Genomic DNA, 22997 nt, shown 5'->3' on the forward strand with positions numbered 1-22997 from the left:
ACTTTATCCTGGAGCAGATAGCCTTTTACAATAGTCTAGAAAGCTTTTGCACTGTATATTAGTTTAATAAGGTTCATACAAAATAAATTAAACATGGTTTCTCTCACTAAAATGTCCCCTGCAACTAAACAGCTGTACTCAAAGGTGAGATTAGTGATCTGCACCTCTTATTTGTAACACCATAGTTATCTAGTAGAATAAAAATGAAGAAAATATTGCAAAGAAATTGTGCCTTTGAAGCCATTATAATCTCAATTCAAGTACAGACTGCACAGTGAAATCTGACTTTTTTTTCACTTCATGGTAATGAGTTACAGTTTTAAGGAAAGGGAAATGTGCTAATGAACCCCTGTTATCATGAATGCACATTTCTCGCTTTATCACATTTTACACAATACTTCTTCTGCCTATGGTATTTGAAGCATTTTCACCTACAGAACATAAGCAGGTGGAAAATCCTAAAACCATTATTATAAATGATTAGTGCCTTTTGTTATTTCCATCCATCTCAGTGAACAAGAACATCAGGTTGGGAAGCTTAATTAGCAAAACAGATATAATTATAATGAACACCAGCGTCACAAAGCACACTCAAATTGCACATTTAGTCTTATTTACTTTAGCAACACTGCTTTCTAAGCTGGAACATGATGGGACCCAAATTTCTGTGTTATTTGTTGAAAAAAAAAAGATTAGTTATTTTAGCTATTGCTTTTTAATTGTATGTTTATATCAGCAAGGATTCTGTACCTGCTGGCTATAAGTAAATGAAAAGGCGTTTAAAGAAACATATACAGTATTGTAAGAAAAAACAAACAAGCTAAATAATTGTATGAAATATTCATAGCATTTCTTGTATTTAACAGATGCAAAACAGCAGAGAGCTTTTATTTAATTAAGCTGCATTTAATATATGTCTGTATTTAGGACCTGTTATACTGCATTTAAGAATGTGCAAGGCTTTATTTGTGAAGCCTTCACCAAATATTATTTGACTATGTATAATCATGTTCGGATTGACTATACAGAAATTATTGTGCAGGTGTATCATTTCATACTACAAGTAAGCATTGATACAAATGTTATTGTTCTTTTACTTACAGCTATTTTAGTTTCAGTGAGATTTTTTTTTTTCCTCAGCTGCCGGCAGAAGCTTTACCTGGAGAACCTGCCAAACACAAGCATCATCATCCCCTTCCACAACGAGGGCTGGTCCTCACTGTTACGCACCATCCATAGCATTGTCAACCGCACCCCTGACCACCTCATTGCAGAGATCATCCTGGTGGATGACTTCAGTGACCGAGGTATGACCGCTATCATTTTCCATTTTAGTGACCAATCCATGCCTGATGTTATGTCTGCACTCTCAGTCTGTCGGATCACTTGTTTGAGTTGAGCCTCTGCAGCAGCCATTTCTTAGTTTTCACTTGCTTTTGGTCAGTTTGCGATGAGGAGTTCTTGCCCCAGGGTGGGAAAAGGCCGCGTCAGTCATGAAAGCTAGGCATGCACCTCAGAGTTCCTGGCTTTATGAGCAAAACAGACACCTGGGTTCTGCATAGACTACACTCTTATTTATCCAGCCCTAAAATATGCAGCAGGACAAGTACTTTCTAGTGTATAAAACTGTGACTGCTGAACTTGGTAGACTTTGTTATCCAATAATTATGATTAAAACACTTTATTGCCATTGTTTAGCACAACAAAATAACTAATGTGACAACCCAAAGGTACATTAATGGAATAATATGTCCATTATAACAGCAGTATACAGACAGTAAAAATACATGCAAATAGAAAAAATAAATCATTTTTATGCACATCTTTTAATAAGCTGCTACTGTTAAATTATTGTGTGCCGTTAATATAAACATAGAAAGTTTGATTGTATTTGCAATTTTACTAGAATTTAGAAGATGCTTAAATTTTCACATTTTCTTACAATACAGCAGTGTGGTCAGGATGAGGACATCTGCTTCCTTAGTAAGGTCTGCACTCAGTATTAGATCTCCTCATGATGGCTGTTCTGTTTTGATGTCGGGCCTCCAGATGGACTCAGCTGGGGCTTTAACACTAAGGGGGCTGAAACTGTCCCTCTGGGTGTGTCAAGACAGGGACAATAAAAGAGGCTGCATGTGTGTGTGCAGCCTGGGTGCCTGCAGAAACACAAGATGCTACATTAGAATTTTGAATAGAAAGGCCCTTCCTATACCTCCACCTAGCACTTTCTTTTATGAATGTGAAGGTGTGAATTGTCAATTGTATTTTAAACTGTGATTTAACAAATGTGTGATTCGAATTGTGATCTTCCATCAATAAAGTTAAAGTGTTAAAGTGAAGTGATTGTCACACGTGATACACAGCACACAGTGCACACAGTGAAATTTGTCTGCTGCATTTAACCCATCACCCTGAGTGAGCAGTGGGCAGCCATGTCAGGCGCCCGGGGAGCAGTGTGTGGGGACGGTACTTTGCTCAGTAGCACCTCTGTGGTACCTTGGCAGATCGGGATTCGAACCAGCAATCTTCTGATTCTGATCTTCTTCCTTAACCACTAGGCCACCACTGCCCCGAATGCATTCAATGCATTCTAGCGCAACTCAGTTTGGTGACTAAACCTGGATATTCATTTTTCTCCTGCCAGTTGGATGTTATGTGCATGTAAGGCATTTATCATGAGCAGACTTTTTACCCAAAGGTAAATGCCAATGAGATCACATAACATGCTAGATATGACTTCTGTGAGAGAAGTGAAAAACACGGTTTTACTGGATGTGTTGTACAGAATTTATCCACATGTATTTTTCAAGAGTTTTTCCCTTTTCCTGGTTCATTCACAAAAAATGGTATAATAATAAGACATCCAACTTATATAATTTGAATGAAACCTGTGCATTCATAAATCAAATGAAAATTAATTAGGTAAAAAAATTAACCATTGTATCAGAAAATAGTCAGATATAATTTACTGGTCTTGAAATAGAAATAGATTGTCACCTACTATTTGCACTAATGCCCTAACTCAATTTGAATTAGCGGAACATTACCAGCGCTGCTCATTCATCTGAATTATTGTTATTGAGTTATTGAGCACTTGAACTAATAGTGAATGAGAATGAGATGGTGTTGTGTGTGTTTGTCTGTCTTCATATGTGAAGGGTATCCTGGCATGAGATGAATGCCTCCATCCTCATCCATGTCACCGTATGAATCTCAAATGTTCATTGTGGATACTAAGAAAGCTCATGCCTGTCACTGTGCAGAGTCTGCCTGCCACCTCAGTCTCTCTCTCACACACACACACACACATACACACACACAAACATGAATATACAATCATCCCAGAAGTTCTCCACAGCTTGGGGCCATCATTTCGGCAATGTTTTTTGGGATCCATCGAGTTCCATCAATCATACAGGCCAAAAAAAACCAATAGGTCTTATTATCATAGTGTGTGGGTGGAGAGTGACTGACAGAATGGCCCTGGTGCCAGTCATAAACAAGAACGTTAAAGAAAATGGAATATTAAGTAGGGGCAAGGTCCTTATTTTCTGTAAATGAAATAGCCCTTGAAAAAACATCTCTGCTGGTAATGGATAAAAACCCCAAATAAAACAAATGAAACGTGCTTTTGGTCAGTTAAATGTCCACCTATGTTCAGGATAATCTACACACATTGTCACTCAAAGTATGTGTAAGTGAATGTGTGAGTGTGTGTGTGTGTTGTGCTTAAGCTAATGACACAGTGGTATCCAAAGCATCCTGGAGTAAGCCATATTCTGGGAAATAGCCACTTCCACTATGTCCCAGTACTCAGGGAGACACACCGCTGGGCAGTCATTAAATTTTCCGCAAATTGAATTCATACCATGGATTTAATTAATTGTGAAATGTCCTTTCCCGGAAATATGCAGTGGAGGTAAGCGCAGCCCCGATGATTCCTCTCTCTGTGGATTCAAATTCATAATTTTGTTAGTGTAGTTAAAAAGGCTAAAATGTCGAATTAATTGCAATTAAAAAGCAACATATATATACACTAATAGATAAACTGTAATTTGGACCCATAATTAAAGTTGGAGCTTCACAGCGCTTTTCTAATGAAGCAAAATGAAACTAAGGCCAGAAAGACGACCTTTGCCCCTAGCCTGATAACAAAATGTAGAAGAGTCAGGGATGAATGGCAATTAAAAGTGAATTACATCTGGACTGGAATGTATGTATTAGAATTCTGCAGCACGTACAGTTATGACCTGCTGAGAAGAAACAAAAACACACGGGTGAACAGATGCCTGAGAGGAACAGCTCACTTAAATGCAATGGAGTGTTACAGAAGCAGACTTACAAACTGCCTAATGGGAGAGGGCGAACACCATAAGTATGGTGTATGTCTTGCAGATGCATGGGTGACATGGGCTTGTGTTGTTTTTTTTTTATCTTGAGGGAGCAGCATGTGTGATAATTACCAACAAAATCTGCTGTGGCCTTTTGAAAAAGCCAAATAATGCTCTCAAGGTGCGTATCCAAAAACCAGCAGGCTTATACCAATTCTGTTCTTATTCCTGGTATATGACAACTTGAATTATTACCTCTCTCCATTATGTGTGTGATTAACTTCTGCTTGGCCGGTATTAAAATGTGGAAGACAATTCTTTCAAGCCACATTAATAGCAGTGTCTATTAAGAATAGCAATGGGAATAGTTTTCTACAGAGGTTGATGGTGAACTGTAAGATGCGTTAGAGGACACTTCCTCTTGTAGCTAACCGACTCTAATGTAGGACTACAGCTGATATTTCACTAGTCACAACTGTTCTGTTTAGTTATTCATTCATTATGATTTAGTGAAAGGTTTTCAATCCTGTTTAAACCACTGCTCAGTTTGAATCAAGTGATTGTTAACAGGCTGCTAATGTGTGGTAGGTTGAAAGCACAGAAGGTTAGAATGAAAACATTCCTACATGAGCAGGATTACACACACATGATCTAATAAACTAGTTAAAATAAATATTTTGGCTGTAAGACATGAATTCATTGATATTTCAGGTATTAATCAGTAACTTCAAAGTGGCAGGCCCATAGCTGTGTCACTACATAGTGCCAGTAGCCTAGTGGGTAAGATGCTATTGAGCAAGACACTTGACCTTGAGTTGCTTGTACATTGTTTCTACATGTATGTAGTATGTAGTATGTAGGCAGCCTTGAAGTGAGTTAGTCAGCATAATTAGTGAATTTAATATATCAATTTCACACATACAAATGAAATGAAAACTGAAACAGCTTCTGAAGTCCATAAGACTCAGTTATGGGTGATTGTTTCATAGCCGAACTTCACATATCTGCCATGTGAAGTCAAGGAAAGTCAAACAAAGAACAAGTCTTATGAATTAACAGCAAGCTTCTGTGAACCATGAAAAACATTTTTTTAACCTCTGCTAATCTGGTTTCTTTCCAATGTCACCCTGGTATTTCAAAGACACCTTAGAGCTAATCAGTCAGTAATATCAATGTGACTTTAATAAGGATTGTGGTTGAAGTCCTTTTTTAATTGTATGTGCTGTTAACCATTAAGTAAAACCAATTACAACCCAAGTTGGGGGTAAATCACACAAAATACGGGGATTATCTAAGCAGTGAATGAATCAAGGTGAAAGAAAAATCCATCGTCTAATGACTTATGTGGGGCACAGGAGGCATCTAATGTGCTCTAAGCTTGCAGGGCTCAGGGTCGGCCTAAAGGATCAATTTTAGCAAAGCCTAATCAAAGCAGATCCAGCAAGTTATTTGCCCAAACTAATTGTTCGGTCTGCAGTAATATAAGGCAGGCCTCTTTGAGACTGACCTCTTCAATTAAGTGTTCTTCTCAACAGAACCACTTTTTAGGGCATAAAAAAGCCACCGCATTTTGTGTTTACCCTGTTTTCATTTTTATAAAGGCTTAGGTGTTAATTAAGACTGTAAAACAACACACAACAATGCTAACTCACAGTTCATCTCCCCTCGCGTACCCCTGTAATCTTCCTGCAATATCACCTGGCTGGGTGTCTCAGCAGCAGCAGCGGAGTCCTTTTCTTCATGGCAGACACCTCCGTCGGTGGGCGATAAAGTGCGGGCCTGGCGCAGCGTCTGGGGTTTGTTGATTGAGCCGTGCCATGATGTGCGTAGATGGTGGCGGCTGATGGGTGGAGGCGTTGTTGGACTGAGGGGGAAAAGGGGAAGGAGGGGGCGGAAGAAAGAAAGGAAGAGAGCATTAGATGAGATAAGATGAGACCCGACGCCCTTGGACTTTCTGCTGCCTCTGCAAAGGCTGTCTGGGAGCTGGGGAAGAAAATGCCACCAGCTGTCCCTGAAGTGGTACGGAGATAGGATTGATTGGACTGGGAGAAAGAGACAGTGATGTACTCTTTGTCACTGACGCTCCCTTGGCTCTCCTGCAGCCACCCTCCACTCCAGCCTTCACCCCCCTCCCACTCCTCCCACCCATCGAGGCACAGAAGTTTCAGGCAAAATCAATGCTCCTCCTTCATGACACTCGGCAGCGCTGTCGATACTCATACGCATCTGACCTTAGCATTGAAGTTGGGGGAAGAGACTCTTGCCCGGCCAGCCGCTTGTCAAGCGCAGTTTGGCTGGCAGGTATTGGCGAATGCCTCCCTGACCGCCAGTTGCGTGTTTTTGCTGACACCTTTTCCCCTGTCTGCTGCCGCGCTCACCAGACAGTGATGAGAGTGGATAACTGAGAGGGATGGAGGTGATATCTGGCCACATCGAGGCTGAAATGGCTGCCGCGAGGTCCAGCGGTGATGCCATTTGCTTGTCATGTATGGTTACGTGTTAGTACTTGCATGGCTCACTGGAAAAGGTCACAGTTAGCAAGGGCAACAGTCCTCCTGCTAGTTCCACTGAGGAGACAGGTCTTGTCTTCACAATTCACAAGTCTGCAGTCCGTCATACCGCTCCTCACACCCACGAACATGCCCTCCTGCAGATGCAGACTTTTAACCACACACTGGGGGACACCCAGGCAGGGTGCCTGGGCATCAGCACGAAAGCTTAGCCTTCTCCCCACGCAGTGCAGGGGTTTGCTAGAGGAGACGGCAGTCGGAAAGCTTCCTTTGCCATTAAGGGCTGTAATGTGGAGGGCTGAAGTGCTTCAAGCGAAATGGCTCAGGCCGAGACCCTTCTGAGCAAGGTTATCTTGCAGTCCCACCTTGACCACACACTGGTGTGTGTGTGTCGTGCTGTTTCAGGCGGCCGAGCACAGATCAGGTTTACCTCTTCCCTAGGCATTTGCTTCTTTGTCGGTAAGACAGGACGAGCAGCCCTCTCTCCGTCAGTGAATGCACTTCACTCTTTTGTTCTTTGCCTTTCCAGAACTCAAGGACACTTTGCAAGCCAAAGGGAACTGCAAGCACAGGCCATTTCATGTTTGCAGAGAACAATGACGAGACTTATTACCATACAGAGGCTTGTTGCGCCTTCTTCACCGTGGTTTGAGCTTTTCACAGTATGATGCATTTCCCAATTTGTGTTTGTTGTGCTGTCGGTATGTGATTTTCTACTAAAAAAATCAACATCAGCACTGTGATTTCCTCCCCTTTACACGTCACTCTTGAAGAGTGACTGCCATTTTCATCAGGCTGACACTTTGTGACTCCTCCTCTTGTACTACCTGATGTGGCCAAATCCCTTATGGGTGATTGATTGAATCACTGAGTGCCAGGAAATAACTTATTTTGGACATCCCTTGTTGCAACCAGAAAGGGTGTGTCACCCCATACACCACAGATGATGTCTTTTGAGAGTACTTTAATGATGTTTTTCAAAGAATGTTTAATACAGGAGAAGCACGCTATGAATGACTGCTCTTGCATCCCCATTCTGGACTATTTAAACCCACTCCTGTCCATATGTCATACACAGACATATAGGGCAAGGTTCTACCATCCTCAGTGCTCCCTGCTCTTTATAACCCTTATACACAGGGGTAACTGCGTACATCTCCGCACCATGTTCACCACCTAACATGCAGATAACAGATACAATCAGTTTGTAGTATAATGGGAAATTGAAAGCCATGACATATATCTTTGCTAAAATACTCCCCTTCCTTTCCATCTTGCATAAGCTTTGCCTTGCCAACATATAGGTGCAGTTCTGCAGTACATGCTCCCTTGGGAAGGCACCATTGGCCTGATCCTTTGTGGAGCAGAGACAATGAAAGGAACTAAATAAGCAAGTCTGCTCTGATTCCCACATCGATAAAGGTGCCTGTTCCATTCAGGAAATATAAAGAACTAATAGATTTCTTACTCGTTCTTGGTTTTCTCCCCCTATTGCATTAATTTTCTCAGGTCCAGCAGCACATTGTGAAGCCGCAGTGATATTTATCTCGAGCTGGAACTGAAGATTTGATTTTAAATTTTCTTCTTACTTTTAATTTTTTTCTTTTCATTCAGCAGACCTGAAACATCTTACTCTTTTCAGCTATCTTTCTTTTTTCACCAGACATGTATCTGTGTTCATTCTGAAGATACCTAGCTACTTCACCTCACCTCACTGTGTTTAGTAGATGTTCTTAGGTGCTCTATTACATTGACGATGGGGCTCCATGAAATATTCAAAAGCGTTATTATGGAGATTAGCCGTGACACCTTATAAAAGGGTGCACCCATTAATCAATCATTACTGGAACAGTGCCTGTATTATTTGCTTCATTACGAGAGCTCTGCCTCTGTCAGGCACTTCCCTCTGCTGACAGACACCCTGCTGTGCCCCTAAGTGGAGTATGGTAGTGGAAAGATGTTCTTGTATGAATCAACATGGGATCTAAGCGCATTCAGCTTGAGATTTTCAGACAGTACTGCCAGAAATGGTTGAATGCTACAGCCACCTTCATCATTTCAGGGGGGTATGCCTTATGTCACCTCTCCAGGTAAAGCCACTGAGCTGCCAAATAAGATTCCTCTTAAGGTGTGACTGTCACTGCTGTTTACAGAGTAGCATTCTTTTTCAGAGAAAGAAGGATATTGTGCAGTATTGCCCCTGTACATGCATGTAAGGGAGAAGTGTTTGTGTCTGTTTTTTACGTATTACTAGTTACTTCTGACTAAAATCGGAGATACATTTCTAATGAGCCTGGTATGTGTGATAAGACCCCTCAGCCCTGTACATCCAAGTACATCCAACTGAATCCCCCTGACATGCCGATAACCTGGCCTCTGTACTCGCCGTTGGAGGACTTTTATCGGGTCCACATGAGAAAAATACCCCCTAATTAGATTCAGCTATCCCCTATCTGAAAATTAGGATTGGTTTATCAGCAAGAGCAGCAGACTGAGGGGAGACTGCTGCAATTATCATATCACAGCTTATTATTGATTTCCTCTCCTCTATTAAAAAAACAAGAGGGTGACGGAAGAACATCTTGCCCCAACAACAGAAAAAGAACGTCTCGCATGGCTATCGTTTACTCCTGAGTTTTGTTCAGGTGTAAAGGGCGTGTGGAAATTACTCCCCATTTGGAGAGATTGTTCAACTGTTCAATACAAAAGCATTCTCATCCTCGAGAAAAGCGTTTGATGTCTCAGTGGAGAAGTGGTTCTATCGCACCGCTGTGTAAAAGCTTTAGGTGATAGGTGGTATTTTAAAGCATAATGACTGAACTTTCAGTGATATCGTGGCGAAGAATGAGGAGCTGGAGGAACCATAGTGCCTGATCATAGTGTATCCCTCAACCACAGAAATCACTGCTTTAAACGGATCTCTCTCCCCCAGGATGAGTACAGACTCATTCTCGCTTCACTCAGGTGAAGCTTGAAATTTTTTTTCATAATATTTTATTATGAAACGGCCATTGAATAATCGACGTTTTAGTGTGAAATGAATTTTCTGCAGAATGGCCTTTGAGTGTTGGATTAGGAAAAGCCCCCCATCTCCCTCCCCTATATTTTAATTATTTCTGCCAGAATCACAAAGTGCTTTATTTTCTGAGCCGGCCATGAGAGAGAGTCTCTCAATGCATGTGATTGTGTAATGAGGAGCTAATTGCAAACAGCAGCAGTTCTATTGTGGCGAATTCAGTCCAGCTGATAATGTCAGCCTGGCAGCAACCCATCAGAACCAGCTAATAAACCAGCAAAGACCCTGCTGGAAGCAAACACAAACACCGCCATGAGTCTGTCGGCTCTTTTTTGTGCTAAGAATACATAATAGTTTTTAACATAACATTTACATGTACATAACATTTGACTGCCACTCTTGATAAGGGATTTTAAACATTATTAGGTCTGGTTTAGTAGATTTGACTGCAGCAACAATTCTAATGTGTAAACACTCAGCATTGAGTGTTCATGTTATTTACTAGTCTTAATTTGCACACTAACTGCATCTAAATTTTCTTGAAACCAAAGGTAGACAAGTTTGGGACGAACAAGTAAAATGTGTTTACATCATTAGCAATTGGGTTTTGCTTTTCTACTCAGTGTTGTGTCTCTGAAGTTGTTTTTGGTTCAAATTACATTTTGTTCTCCGATTTCTATCTGTTTTCTGTTGATGCTTCACAGTTTCCCTGAGGCTACTGGTCAAAGGATATTCTATTCCAGCTGCGGAGCATGTTTTTAAAAATTATATTATGCAATATGTGATGGCACTGGTTAACAAGTTGCTATCACATAAGCCTTACTAAGCTTTACTTCAGACTCTGTCTTTTGGCCTTTGGCCACCATGCAATGAAAAGAAGCCTTTTACTCATTCTCATGAAGTATGTGCAATGTAGCTGGATATTCTGAAATTGATGTGGGATTTATCAAACTTTGATCTTTTAAAATAGCAATAGCAACAATATTTAAAATTGCCATGAGCTCATTGCTATGCATTCAAGCATCACCAAGCAGAAGGCATTTGACTTTACATTTAGATTTATTAACAAAACCAAAAGTAAGTCTGACAAATTACAAAAGCAGCAAAATGCTGGTGAAGGGATGATGGATGGGTGCATGTTAGTACAGACTAACAGATTCAGCGGTATCACAGGAGACGAGATGAGGAAACAAGATAGGACAGAGATGAAATCCCATTTATGAGTGTGTAATCATACACTCCCTCTGTAAGACTCCCAAAAAATGCATTTAATAAGGCTCTGTTAGCAAGGTCCAGTTCAAAAATCAAACATTTTGTGAATACACATCCATCTGAAAGACCTTAAGCATTATCATCTTATCGATGTGAAAATACTGAGTATAGACTGGCCATTGCACAGACTGTGATGTTGATTCCCTTAGCATTGGATTTGGGAAAATAACTTGCTTTATATCTTTTGAAAATTATTAATTCATATGCAGGCTTTAATGGACCATTGTAAACGGCGGTCGACATCAGTATATAATCTGTTTCTGTACATATCCATGCCAAGCTTGGTTTTAGCATCTCAACTCATACACAGTTCTCCATGAATGAATAATGCAAAAGGGTGAAGCACAACAGTAAAACAGGCAATAAATTTCCCATTCATTATAAATGATGGAAATTGAGTATAATTAAATACTAGAATTAAAATATAATTGGATGCTGTATCTGCTTTAATTTAGAAACAAAAATCCCCCCTCTCATACTATTCAGCTCAGAGGTGATTAAACCCTCCAAAACGTTGAGAAATGTGTGCCTGTATGTATGTATGAGTGTGTAGTTTTGTGTACAACTCAGGTTTTCCTGATCAGCTTGCAGTTCCTGTCATCAATGCTTTACAGTAAAATTACACACAGACGATGTGGCACAGAGAGATTGATGAACATGTTGCTACGGCAAGATGGTCCCGTTTGTTTCCGCCAGAGATGACAAATCATTGCTCTGGGACACAGGGGGCAGTCTGTGTGTCCACAAGTGGCCACCACTGCTCCATTATATATCGTTCTAATATCAGATGTACATTTTTTAAAATATATCACTTTCAGTTGGTTAAGAAGAAGAAATGTTTAAAAAAATCATCAAGTCATTGAGATCTTTGTAAAATGCATTTCAAAAATCTCAATATTCAGTTTTCGCTGGTGACCTATTTTATTTTCCCCCAAAGCCAAGACGTTTGGCATCAGGTTGCCATCTATTCGGGTTGTTCACAGTGCCACTGCTGGTGATATTGTGTGAGGGGGATTCTTTTTCTGTCATCGGTGAACTGATTGTGGTCCTTACACATCTGAAAAATTGGATTTTTAATGACCTTTGCCCTTGACGAGTTGTAGTCAGATAACAGCAACCACTAGCCACAAGTTGGGCACTTGAGCGTTGCCCCTGTTAACGTGTTTAGAACAAGCGAAAAAGAAGAAAAAATCGGTTTAGTGTTCTTTTTTACCAGAACCCTGCAGGTGCTCACGCTCCAGCTGACTCCGAGAAAACTCAGAAGAAACAGGCCGAACATCTGACTGAAGAGGATAAAATCTATTCTCCAGAACTCAGATAGGAGGAGTCAATCCCCTGAGGAACCTCTCTCTATACAAACACACTCGGCAAAAAGAAAGAGAGAAAGAGAGGAAACCTACCTACACCTTGTTTTGTTTTTCTTTTTGTTTAACGTTTGTCTGACAGGCCCATGTTTTATTCATCTGGACAGGTTAGCAGGGGGATTATTGCTGCCACGGACGTTTTTTTTTTTCTGTCCACAGTAACATGTCGATGGCTTAATGTGGTGACAGGGTCTCTCGCAGAATAGCCACTGCATCTGGTGGCCAGATGACACCTGCCGAAGAGGTGAGCTCATGATGGGAGCAGAGCAGCTGCCGAAGAGCCATAAAAGCTCCTGCCCAAGAAAGAGGAGACACCGCCTCCATGTTTCGGTCTTATCCTCACCTTGATTTTTTTTGTCTATGATGATCAAGCTGATGAGTTGGGCACCCATCCCATATCTCTGTGATATTTTTCTCATAATGGCTATGTCACAAGGACAGCTGCTCTTTGTCACTGTGCTGACAACTATTTATCCAATCACTGTGGCCCCAATCATTTACAACCCTTCACTGGATTTGTCCACATGCTTGTGTTAGAGGTGCCACATTTACACTGATTGAAAAAGCTCTTGGTGTACATATGTACACCAATCATACCATTACGAGTGCTCATCTAATGATAAGTAAATGAAACATTTGTATTATAGACTAGGCCAGATCTAATACCCATGTGCTTTTTATTAGCCCATGAGAGCATGCAAACACAAAACTAGGAACTGGAGTCGAACCTCTGTCCTTGGTGATGTGAGTCCATAGGCACTTACTCAGCATATGTTAATTTTTATTATTATTATAAAATGACATCAGTCATTTTTGTTTTTAGCTGCTAAATTATTACAGGTTTACATGTTAGGTGTTATGCTTTATACTATAAAGGACAATTATTCAGACTACAACACTGAATTAAATCAAATGTTTTAGTTTTTGTAATAGTTGTGTTATTAGGCTGTGGAATTTGAAAAAGCCACTCTTACGGAAGACCATCAGGCCTCAGGTTGAACAGTCTGATTAATATTGTCTAACACAAGAATAAGACTGAAAATCGGTGCCAAGATGTCTCATGGAGCGACTTACTTTTTTCATCAGTATGCCAGGGGGGGTCAGAGCTACAACAGAGAGTGTCTTTAAGTGTGTTGTACATGATATTGTATTTTTGCTGTGCCTTTGAATCGGGTAAGTGCAAGTGCAAGGTATTTGCCAACCTGGATTTGTAAAATATTCATGTCATACCTGGTGTAATGTGCCATCACTAATGCAGCGTGAAGCCAGATGGTATTTAACTGGGCTGGGTGGCGGTGCAGCACAGGGTCCTGTTGTATTTAATGGCACACCAGACTCTTGACACTTCACATTAGTTGTGGCAGATGTTGAAGGTTTTACACTCATATGAAATATCATCAGCAAATTGTGGCAGAAAATGAGGTCAAGGCTACAGAATAGAACAGTCATGGTTCCCTGTCACCCTGGAGCTAAAATCCAGAGAAGAGCGGAGCAGGGAAATGAAGTGTTACTGTGTCTACAAGAACCTGCAACAGCTCTCAGCACTGTAGCCAGCACCGTACTGCATACTCCTGCCAGAGATAACATTACATATCCAAAATAGCAATAATTATAACAATTATTGTGTTCTATATACATGTTCAATATACATGTAAGTAGTTTTTTTATTCCTTTGTTATTACAGCTCAGTCACTCTTGCAATAATGAAAAAATCTGTCTTATGGAAACGACTTCATTCCAGTTCAGTGGCCTTGAAGGCAAACGGCTGTTTGAATTGGTAGCTAGACAGTCTGCTCTCCATCTATCCCAGCCTTAGCTGTTTTGGCAGTCAGAAGGCTTTGCAACAGAGCCTTGCATGGCAGAATGCAGTGCAGCATTAATTGTAATGTAATCAACCAAACAAAGGAAGAGTAATCAGGGAAATCAGCAGACCCTGCTCTTTGGGATTCAGCATTACTACATTATTACAGCACATGGCTCTCGAGTTCTGTGTAATGGGTCATATTTACCTTGCCTCGATTGAGCAAAAAAATACATCTGATTTGCCTTGAGGAAATAAGCTATGTGAATAATGAGTACGCCACATCAGGCAAAGTGCTACAACAGCCTATTAGAAGACTGTTCATCTTCTCCATTGCAGAGACTTGAGCAATCCATTTAGAAGGCATGACCATCCAATCAGACAATACCCTTGTGCAAGCAACTCCAATCACAGTACCATTACAGACCCTTGCTCTAATGTGAGCGAGCGCTCAGGCTCTCCACCCATATGCTTTAGAGAAAATTTAGTTGTCATTGTTACCATGGCAGCAGAGGGCAATACTGTGAAAACACTGTGCTTTTGAAAGGCTAACTATATACTGTGTGTGTGTGTGTGTGTGTGTGTGTGTGTGTGTGTGTGTGTGTGCATTTCTTCTTTATGATAATATGATTCATTGTTTTTAACAAGACAGAGCAATTAAAATTGTAGGAAACCATATGGCAGATATGGTAATTGCTTTTCTTTTTAATTAATACATTCCATGCTTAACAATGTGGAGAATTGTGCTTGATTACTTTGAGCTGACTGCTCTGTGGGTTCAAAAAAATGGAGCAAATAGGGGCTGATAAAATTTTAGGGCTCATGCAGTGTTCACATTTACCTTTAGTTTTAAAGACTGTGCGTGTGATCATGTGATATACAAAAACAAGTGAACGTAATAAGTCTGTGTACTGAGTTTCCATGCATTCTGTCATTGTCTATTGGGATAAATGCAGTAAAGCTGAACTGCACCAACAAGGCAGTGAGATGCCTTTCAGTGACTGAGCTGCATGCTGACACCCAAATGATGAATAGGAGCTTTGAAAACAGGCCATTTATTTTCCATCGCAGCTTTAACACGCTGAAATAATGCATATGCCAATTGGTAGCACAGTCTAGCCCTTCGCTGATGACTACTGTACTTACAGGCACTCTGTGTGCTGGCGAAGACTGGTTTTGAGCGGAATAGCTCAGCCTTTCACCCCATGGAATTGGATGAAATTGATTTATATTCCACATAGAATGGGACAATATATAGTTCTCATGAACTGATCTCAGCGCACCTGGGATATGAAGCTAAAAATATTGGACCACTGCAAACGGGTCATAAATCCTATGGTACCTCTCTCCTGGCCATGACCCAGGGTTATAAAATCCTGCTCACCGTGGCTCATATGAATTATTTTCACTATTTTTGCAAGATAATTACTTTTTTAAAAAACACATGACTACCCCGAGGAGCAGACAAAATTAATCTTTGAATCAGTGACATTACACACGATCTGAAGTGGGTAATACAACAGTGATGTTTTGGTAGTGTTATTGGAATATAACCTTCACTATTCTGGGTTAAGGCAATGTCATAACACTTTAATGTCTTGTGCAAATAATGGAAAAAACACATTTATCAAAAGACTCATTTTAGGAATGATTGAAGCGGCATATGATGATTGTGATCAGGAGGGTGTTGAATTTCGCCCGGTGCGTGCAGAGGGTGTTTCTGTCGACTGCGCAGATGGATCGCCCTGTCACATGGAGCCTCTCTAACACCTGCTGCTTTCACCGCGGCCGAGCAAACTCGGTCTCAGCTGCTCGGCCCTCTGTGGAGCAGCTGGGAAAAATGGGCCATGGCCTTTGTTCTCACACATCACAGTGACACAAAACACACTCACACATGCATAGACACACACACAATTCCACGCTTTGGAACTGTGCACTGGATAGAGTAGAGTTCAGTGGATGGGAAAAAATCCCCAAGCTGAACACGGGTCAGAGACACGAAAGCGATGGCGTTTGCGCTTTACTTGTCAAGCTTGCCATTTGCAATTCACATCCCCCCCCCAATTCATCTTCAAGCCAAAGCCCAAGTCACTGTGCACTCCCATATGCCCTGGTTTCCTGTATATTAGGGAAAGGCGGGATGTCACATCTCCTGCGCTCAGTGATTACAGCCACGACATCGCTCACTGGTCTGTGAAGATAGCAGCCGCTCACAGCTTTGCAGCGCGGTTCTGAGGCAACACATTTACTCCAGGCACTGGCAGGAGAAGCCTGGGCTGCGGGGCGACTGAATGAGAGAGAGATGCCTTTAGGCCACCATGCCTCACATCGCATTAACTCGTACTTAAATGGCTTCACGTGACTTTGAATTTGCTTTGTGGGCACATGTACAGTGCTCTGCCATCTTATTGTAAATCAGCTGTACTTTCACAAGTTTGATTGGGCTATTGCTCCACATCCGCCCTGCTGTGGAGCCCCACTTATTTCCTCTGGTTTCAGAGAAGCTCTTCTGCTGTGCTTTTGTCTTTCCTCCCCTCTCTCGCTCTCTCTCTCTCAGCAGCAGCATTAGGCAGTGTGATCAGGAGGAGGCACTGAGGGCCACACAGATGATTATTCCACAGGGGAAGAGATGATGGCTCGGGAAGAGGGGAGGATAGGAGGTGGCAAGAGCGACTGGAGGGAAATGAGATGTGAGATTGCCACTATTGCTGTTGAGGCTGCAATTCTTGGACCTCTGCCATCCTTAATAATATCGTTACTCCACCCACACCAAAGTAATTGTATGTGGCAGGATGGAGTTGGTACGCCACTGTCACAGCTTCTGCTCAAGATTCAGGAAGTCTGTGTTTTCCCCCCTCCCTACAAGAAGCAACGTAAAAGAAGGAAAGTGGCTTGACTGGCAACGCATGCACCTGTACATGCACACACATTTGACAGGTTTACTGTTAAGTTGATAATCGCAGCATCCGTTTGACAGGCCACGGTGGTGGTAGCAAATATGCATCACTCTTCCCGGTGCTACTCCAATTAGCCTGGGGCTTACCGAGTGTAATGTGCCAGCCGTCTGTTTCTGAGACTCTCCTAAGTCATCTCCTAGCACATTTCATCAGGCTGTGTCAGTAGATTACTGGAGCTCGCTCTCTCTTGCTCTCTCTCTCTCTCTGTCGCTGCACTCGCCTCATGCTGCTGGCAGAGCCCAGGTCCTGCTGTTACCTGCCAGGTGTGTTGGGAAGTGAGGGATTTCTGAGTTGCCACCACGAATACTGGTGACCCTGTTTTCACACTGTTATCACTTTCTATGACACCATGCAGGGGACGTATTTGTACCTGTCCGTCATATCATGCATAGTACACATTCCCCCAGGGACTTTGGTTATGTTTTTTTTTTTTTTTTTGAGGTTCTACCTTATACTTTGCATTAATGGATGGAATAAAATGTGTGTTTGTGTCTTTAAAATTTTGTCTTTGCCTGAACTGGATTTGTCATTAGTGTCTCATTTAGCAAAATCAGTGCCACAGACTCTCTGAGAAAGACAGACACACAGATCTTTTAGTCGCTGGCCGAGTTAAGTCTTAATTTACTGATTTACTCCATTAATGTGGTTAGGGAGGACAAATGGGAGCATATAACACTTCAATGTCGTTGTTATCAAGGAAAGGTCTGATTAATGCAGGTACAGCTGCCTCAATCCTGACACGCTCTAGGGGTGCTGGAAAATGAACGGCTCAACTTAAGAAACCAGAGGCAAATCGCTGCAGTAAATGAGTCTCTCAGTCTAACATGGCTGCCACCAAGTCGGTTCATTCGTTCAGAGGGGAAGTGAGGTCACCCTTACCCTGGTGTGACCATTGAAGCAGAGTCAGTGGAGAGCATGCACGCCAATTAAAAGGCCGGTTTGCTACGAGCAAGGGTCGCCATATCAGCACAGAGATCCAAGTGTACAGGGTTTTGTCTTCATCAGTAAATGTCTAATCACTATTTGTAACTAATGCAGAAACATCCTGAAGAGGGACTAGAACACCTTGGCAATATTAGCAAGCAGTAGGCATGGAAGCCTAGTTTTTGACATTCAGCTGTCGCTGCTGACACATCTTTTAATCAAAGGTAAATTACGCACCTTTTGTCCTTGATCAAATCTCCCCTTTATGACATCACTGTTGTTTTTTCCCGTTTTTCTAAAAGGATTTTGTGGTTCTGGATTTGTGCCATGTGGTAATTTTGCTCTACATTTAGTATAATGTGACAGAGAAAGAGCCACAACAAATGCAAAAGAATAACGTGGTTTAACATTGGTTTTACTCCCTTAATATGTTAAAAGGTCTTCTCTGATGATTGGCCTGGTTTTTCTCACTGTGGCCTATATTTAGGGTATTTGTAATGAAAGAAGTCATGATGCAAGGTATTACTGCAGTTCAGTTCAGTCACATGTTACAGAGAAAAGAAATGCTGCATACAGTTGTCAAGAACCTATGGTCGAATTCAGCCTTTATCTGGTCCTAAAGAGGTATTACAGAAGAAAGGTCTTAATGGAACAACACTGAATTGAAATAAAGAAAGGAAACTGAAATCAGAATGCACAAACACTGACCTCACAGTATCACTCTCATTCAGAATGCTAATTAAAACTAAGACGTGGGTCTCACTTACTCAAGAACCGCCTTTGTTGCTTTGACCGCAAAACTATTTCAGCTGATTTCTAGAGCACAAGAAAAGGATCTGAGCTGTGATGTTTTCTTCTAACAAAGATATAATTTCAAAAGTCACCACAAAGGAAATAGTTAAACCCGTCTGTGCTAGTTTCTCTATGTTAGCCCAGTGGGAATGGGTCACCCTGTTTTAGAAAAACCAATGAAATGAAAGCATCTGAGTGGGAGATTGCTGTATTGCCCCTGTTTGCAACCTGATGATGAATTCTCAGCTTCATTTCCCCTTTTTTCTCACTATCCCAATTTCCTTATTCATGTCTGCTAAAATGAAAAGCATAGTTCATGAATAAGCAGAACTGTTTAGTTCAAAGAAAATGATTATTCAAACAATTAAAATTTGACTGCAACACTTATTTTTGCATTGCTTTTATGGTTGTATTTTTTAGCACACGTGCATAAAGATGTAACTAGAATGATCAAAATACACAGACTGATCTCAGTGTGTTTATTTTAGAATTAATGCTCACATAATGTCTACTTACATAATAACCATGTCTGATGGCATGGTAAATATTTAGATTTAATAGATGCTCCCATTAATGCTGGCAACCTGGTGCCATAGAGTAATGGCCTTTGATTGCACTCTGCATGTTTAATTTACAGATGCAAGATGCATTTGCTTTTTGTGTCCCAATGCTAATACAAGGCAAATTGATATTTTAACATCAAGACAAGCTGGGAAATCAGTGAGCCTTAAGCTGCACTCCACTCCCTGTACAGGATGGATCAGATAAACATGACTTGATTTAACGCACTCTCTATGGCAAGGGCAAGATGGAAGTGGTAGGCCATCACCAGTTCTCCTAGTGGGCCCTGATTCTGCGTTAGCCCATTTAAGAAATAAACCCTGCTTTATTTAAATTTTTTTTTGGGGCAAAATTCTTGTACTATTAGTGTGTACAATAGAAAATGTGTCATTAATAGAGATCTTATTGTACGGGGTGGTTGTAGCCTAGTGGGTAACACACTAGGTAGGTGGTAGGTAACATACCTGTGAACCAGAAGACCGTAAAATTACAGGTTGAAACCCCACTTACTTCCATTGTGTCCCTGAGCAAGACACTTAACCCGGAGTTGCTCCAGGGGGGACTGTCCCTGTGACTACTGATTGTAAGTTACTCTGCATAAGGGCGTCTGCTGAATGCAGTAAATGGGTCTTCCTTCTAGTACTAGCTCTTTTAAAGATGCTGACCTTCCAACATGTGTTTGTTTGTCACTCTCGGGCTTTGTTGAGACGGGTGCATACTTCACTTTACCTCGCCCTGTCCATGTTGATCAAATGCCTCCTTCAGGAAATCCAATTATACTGCCACCCTTTGAATAAACTGATGCGCTTTAAAAGTGAGACAGACAAGTTGACCTCACTAAGATTCCTTCTGGTGATCTGGTGTGGTGGCAGTGGTGGCCTAGCGGTTAAAGAAGTGGCCCCGTAATCAGATGGTTGCCGGTTCGAATCCTGATCCACCAAGGTGCCACTGAGGTGCCACTGAGCAAAGCACCGTCCCCACACACTGCTCCCCAGGCACCTGTCATGGCTGCCCACTGCTCACTCAGGGTGATGAGTTAAATGCAGAGGACAAATTTCACTGTGTGCACTGTGTGCTGTGTATCGCATGTGACAATCACTTCACTTCTCTTCAATGTAGATGCGTGTGATCTGAAAGGAAATATAGGATTATATAGGACAATATATAAGATTGCTTAGGGTTATCGAAAGTCTTTTGGCTATTTAGGTTATACACTTATTTTTAACCCTCCTCCATTTGGCTATTCTACTTTGTCATTCAGAGAGAGGCAGCTCCGATGGCCGGATCTGGAATGTCTCCCCTTATGTTGTCATAAGGTCAAATGTTACCTCCCCTTTCTCATGCCTTGTCTGCCCAGTTAATTTCCCACCCCTCCTCATAAAAAGTAACCTCACTGACTGTCATGGCTTCCAAATGCACTTGATTGGAAGGGATACATTTTTAGTTCTGTTGTAGATTTAATGGGTTTATTAGATTTTTTCTGGAAAAACACTGACACGACTTCCTGTCTGTGTGGTTTCTGAATGGTGTTGATGACCTTCCTTTCCAGCTCACTTCCACCGAAAATGTGCCGAAAAGGCACATTCTGGGGAAATCTCATTGTTTGACTGGCTAAAAGTGGCCGTAACCCTGGACTACGGCTGAATTTCAGAAAGAGACTTTCAATATAGTAGTAGGGCACCACTAAGGACTACGTAAAAGCAAAACAAAAATTCATAATGGGGACCTTTAAACAATTTTGTTCTTTTATACAGTCTCCAGAATATAAGCAATTTCCTTTGGGATTAATAAAGTTTTCTGATTCTGATAAGATTCTGTCTTAGACTAAAGTTGACAGGTCAGTTTGACAGACCGGTTGCTTTTGTCATCTCTGCTAGTGAATACGCCGTCTACAAGATTGCAATAATCCATGCATAATGTCACCGCTGGAGACGCACCCATGGAGCGAGCAGCATGCCCTGTGTTGTCTGATTGGCTCGTGCGGGTCTGCTTTGGCTCTGTTTTAATGAGTTATGAGGTTTCCTCAAGGGGTGTGTCAGCACCATGGTTTTCTTCTCTGCATTTAATAAGACAGAGAAATGGCTGCTTCCTCATCTCTGCACAATGTGTGCTGTGCATGGGGTCAGGTCTCCTCTGTGCTGGAGCATTTGCAGCTGAAATAATTGTCTTTGCCGATAATGACCTCAGACTCATCCTCCACTCGTAGTTGTCTACCACATAGGGACAGCATGTATCATTTGCAATTAGAGGATGCTGGTAAAATCAGTACTTTTCACAGAGAAGGTTAATTCCATCTTGTTGTTTTTTTGTTTTTTTTCCACTGTAAACCTCTTCCCCCAGAAAGGCAAATGTTCAATATTTTACTCTCTTCCATCTGTAATCCACTTTATTTCCCAATATGCAAGACTCCCACTCAAATTAAATCCCACTCACTGTGTTTTCCTCTTGATTTAATATGATTTATCCAGTCTACTGTCAAAGCTGTGTGGCTAAAATGTTAAGTCCGGATATTTGTTTGCATTTGTGAATGCTACTAAAGAACAGGATGCACATATTGGATCAGAATATTAGAGGACTTTGCTCAAGCTTAGCAGTTAGAGAGGAAGGGGGAGTAACAGGCCCGTGGCACGGTGGTTATTCATCCTTTAGTTTTTAGCTACAGCACCCCATCTGGCACTTACCTCGTGTTTCATAAACACTGACAACCCGACACACAGCCAGGTTGTCTCTCTTGATTTGTGTCTCAAAGCTAATCGTCACCATGGCATGTGGTACCAACAGAATGACGAACGAACAGAAAACAATCACTGTTCTCCCTCTCGGATGACTTGACATGAAGCCGACTGTCAATCTCAGGGCATCTTACAGTGATGAAGGCGAGTTTAAAAACTCTTTCTGTGTCCATGGACAGTCGGAACCACTCAGAACTTCTGTCAGATGTGAATCGCTTTTCTTTTCCTCTCTCTCTGCTTCGAATTGGGCTTTAGGGCCCAGAGGCACAGCATCTGCCTGGCTACAGGGCATCACAGGGTGGCACTCAGCCCCTGAATAATGGATCCAGTTCACGTCCTGCTGAGTAGGACAGCAGACAAACAGAGGGGACATTACTAAAGATTCCCTTACCTGGGGCTTTTAAATACCTCATAACCTTACTGCCTGTCTGGGATGAGTTCTATTAGGGAGATTTATGATTTATTCATCACAGGGACTGAAGTTCATTTCAATACTGTGCCATGGTACTGTGCCTGATACTGGCAGGTTGCAGCTTCAGACAGTGCTTGATGCTTTAGTCTTAGATTAGACCCATGTATCTATGGATCCCAGCCAGTTTTCATTTGTTTTAATGTGAATATCAGACAAGGTCATATTAAGTTCTTTGTGGTCCATTGTGTCCAAGTTTGACCTGGGTCTGCTGTGAGGACCTTGGATGTTCTTCCTGTGGGTTTCCTGCACATTTTTCATTTAATAT

The 22997-nt window shown here is 41.6% G+C and overlaps 1 protein-coding gene across 3 annotated transcripts in view; it reads left to right on the forward strand.

The window, feature by feature from the left end:
• galntl6 (polypeptide N-acetylgalactosaminyltransferase like 6) overlaps window positions 1–22997 on the forward strand; it is a 131260-nt gene that overhangs the window by 47270 nt on the left and 60993 nt on the right. For all 3 annotated transcript variants that reach the window (XM_028977506.1, XM_028977508.1, XM_028977507.1), the window contains one exon: window positions 1141–1307. In XM_028977506.1, the coding sequence (XP_028833339.1) occupies window positions 1141–1307 (167 nt within the window). The remainder of the gene's footprint in view (window positions 1–1140; window positions 1308–22997) is intronic.

This window comes from Denticeps clupeoides, chromosome 4 (genome assembly GCF_900700375.1).
Source record: "Denticeps clupeoides chromosome 4, fDenClu1.1, whole genome shotgun sequence".
NCBI lineage: Eukaryota > Metazoa > Chordata > Actinopteri > Clupeiformes > Denticipitidae > Denticeps > Denticeps clupeoides.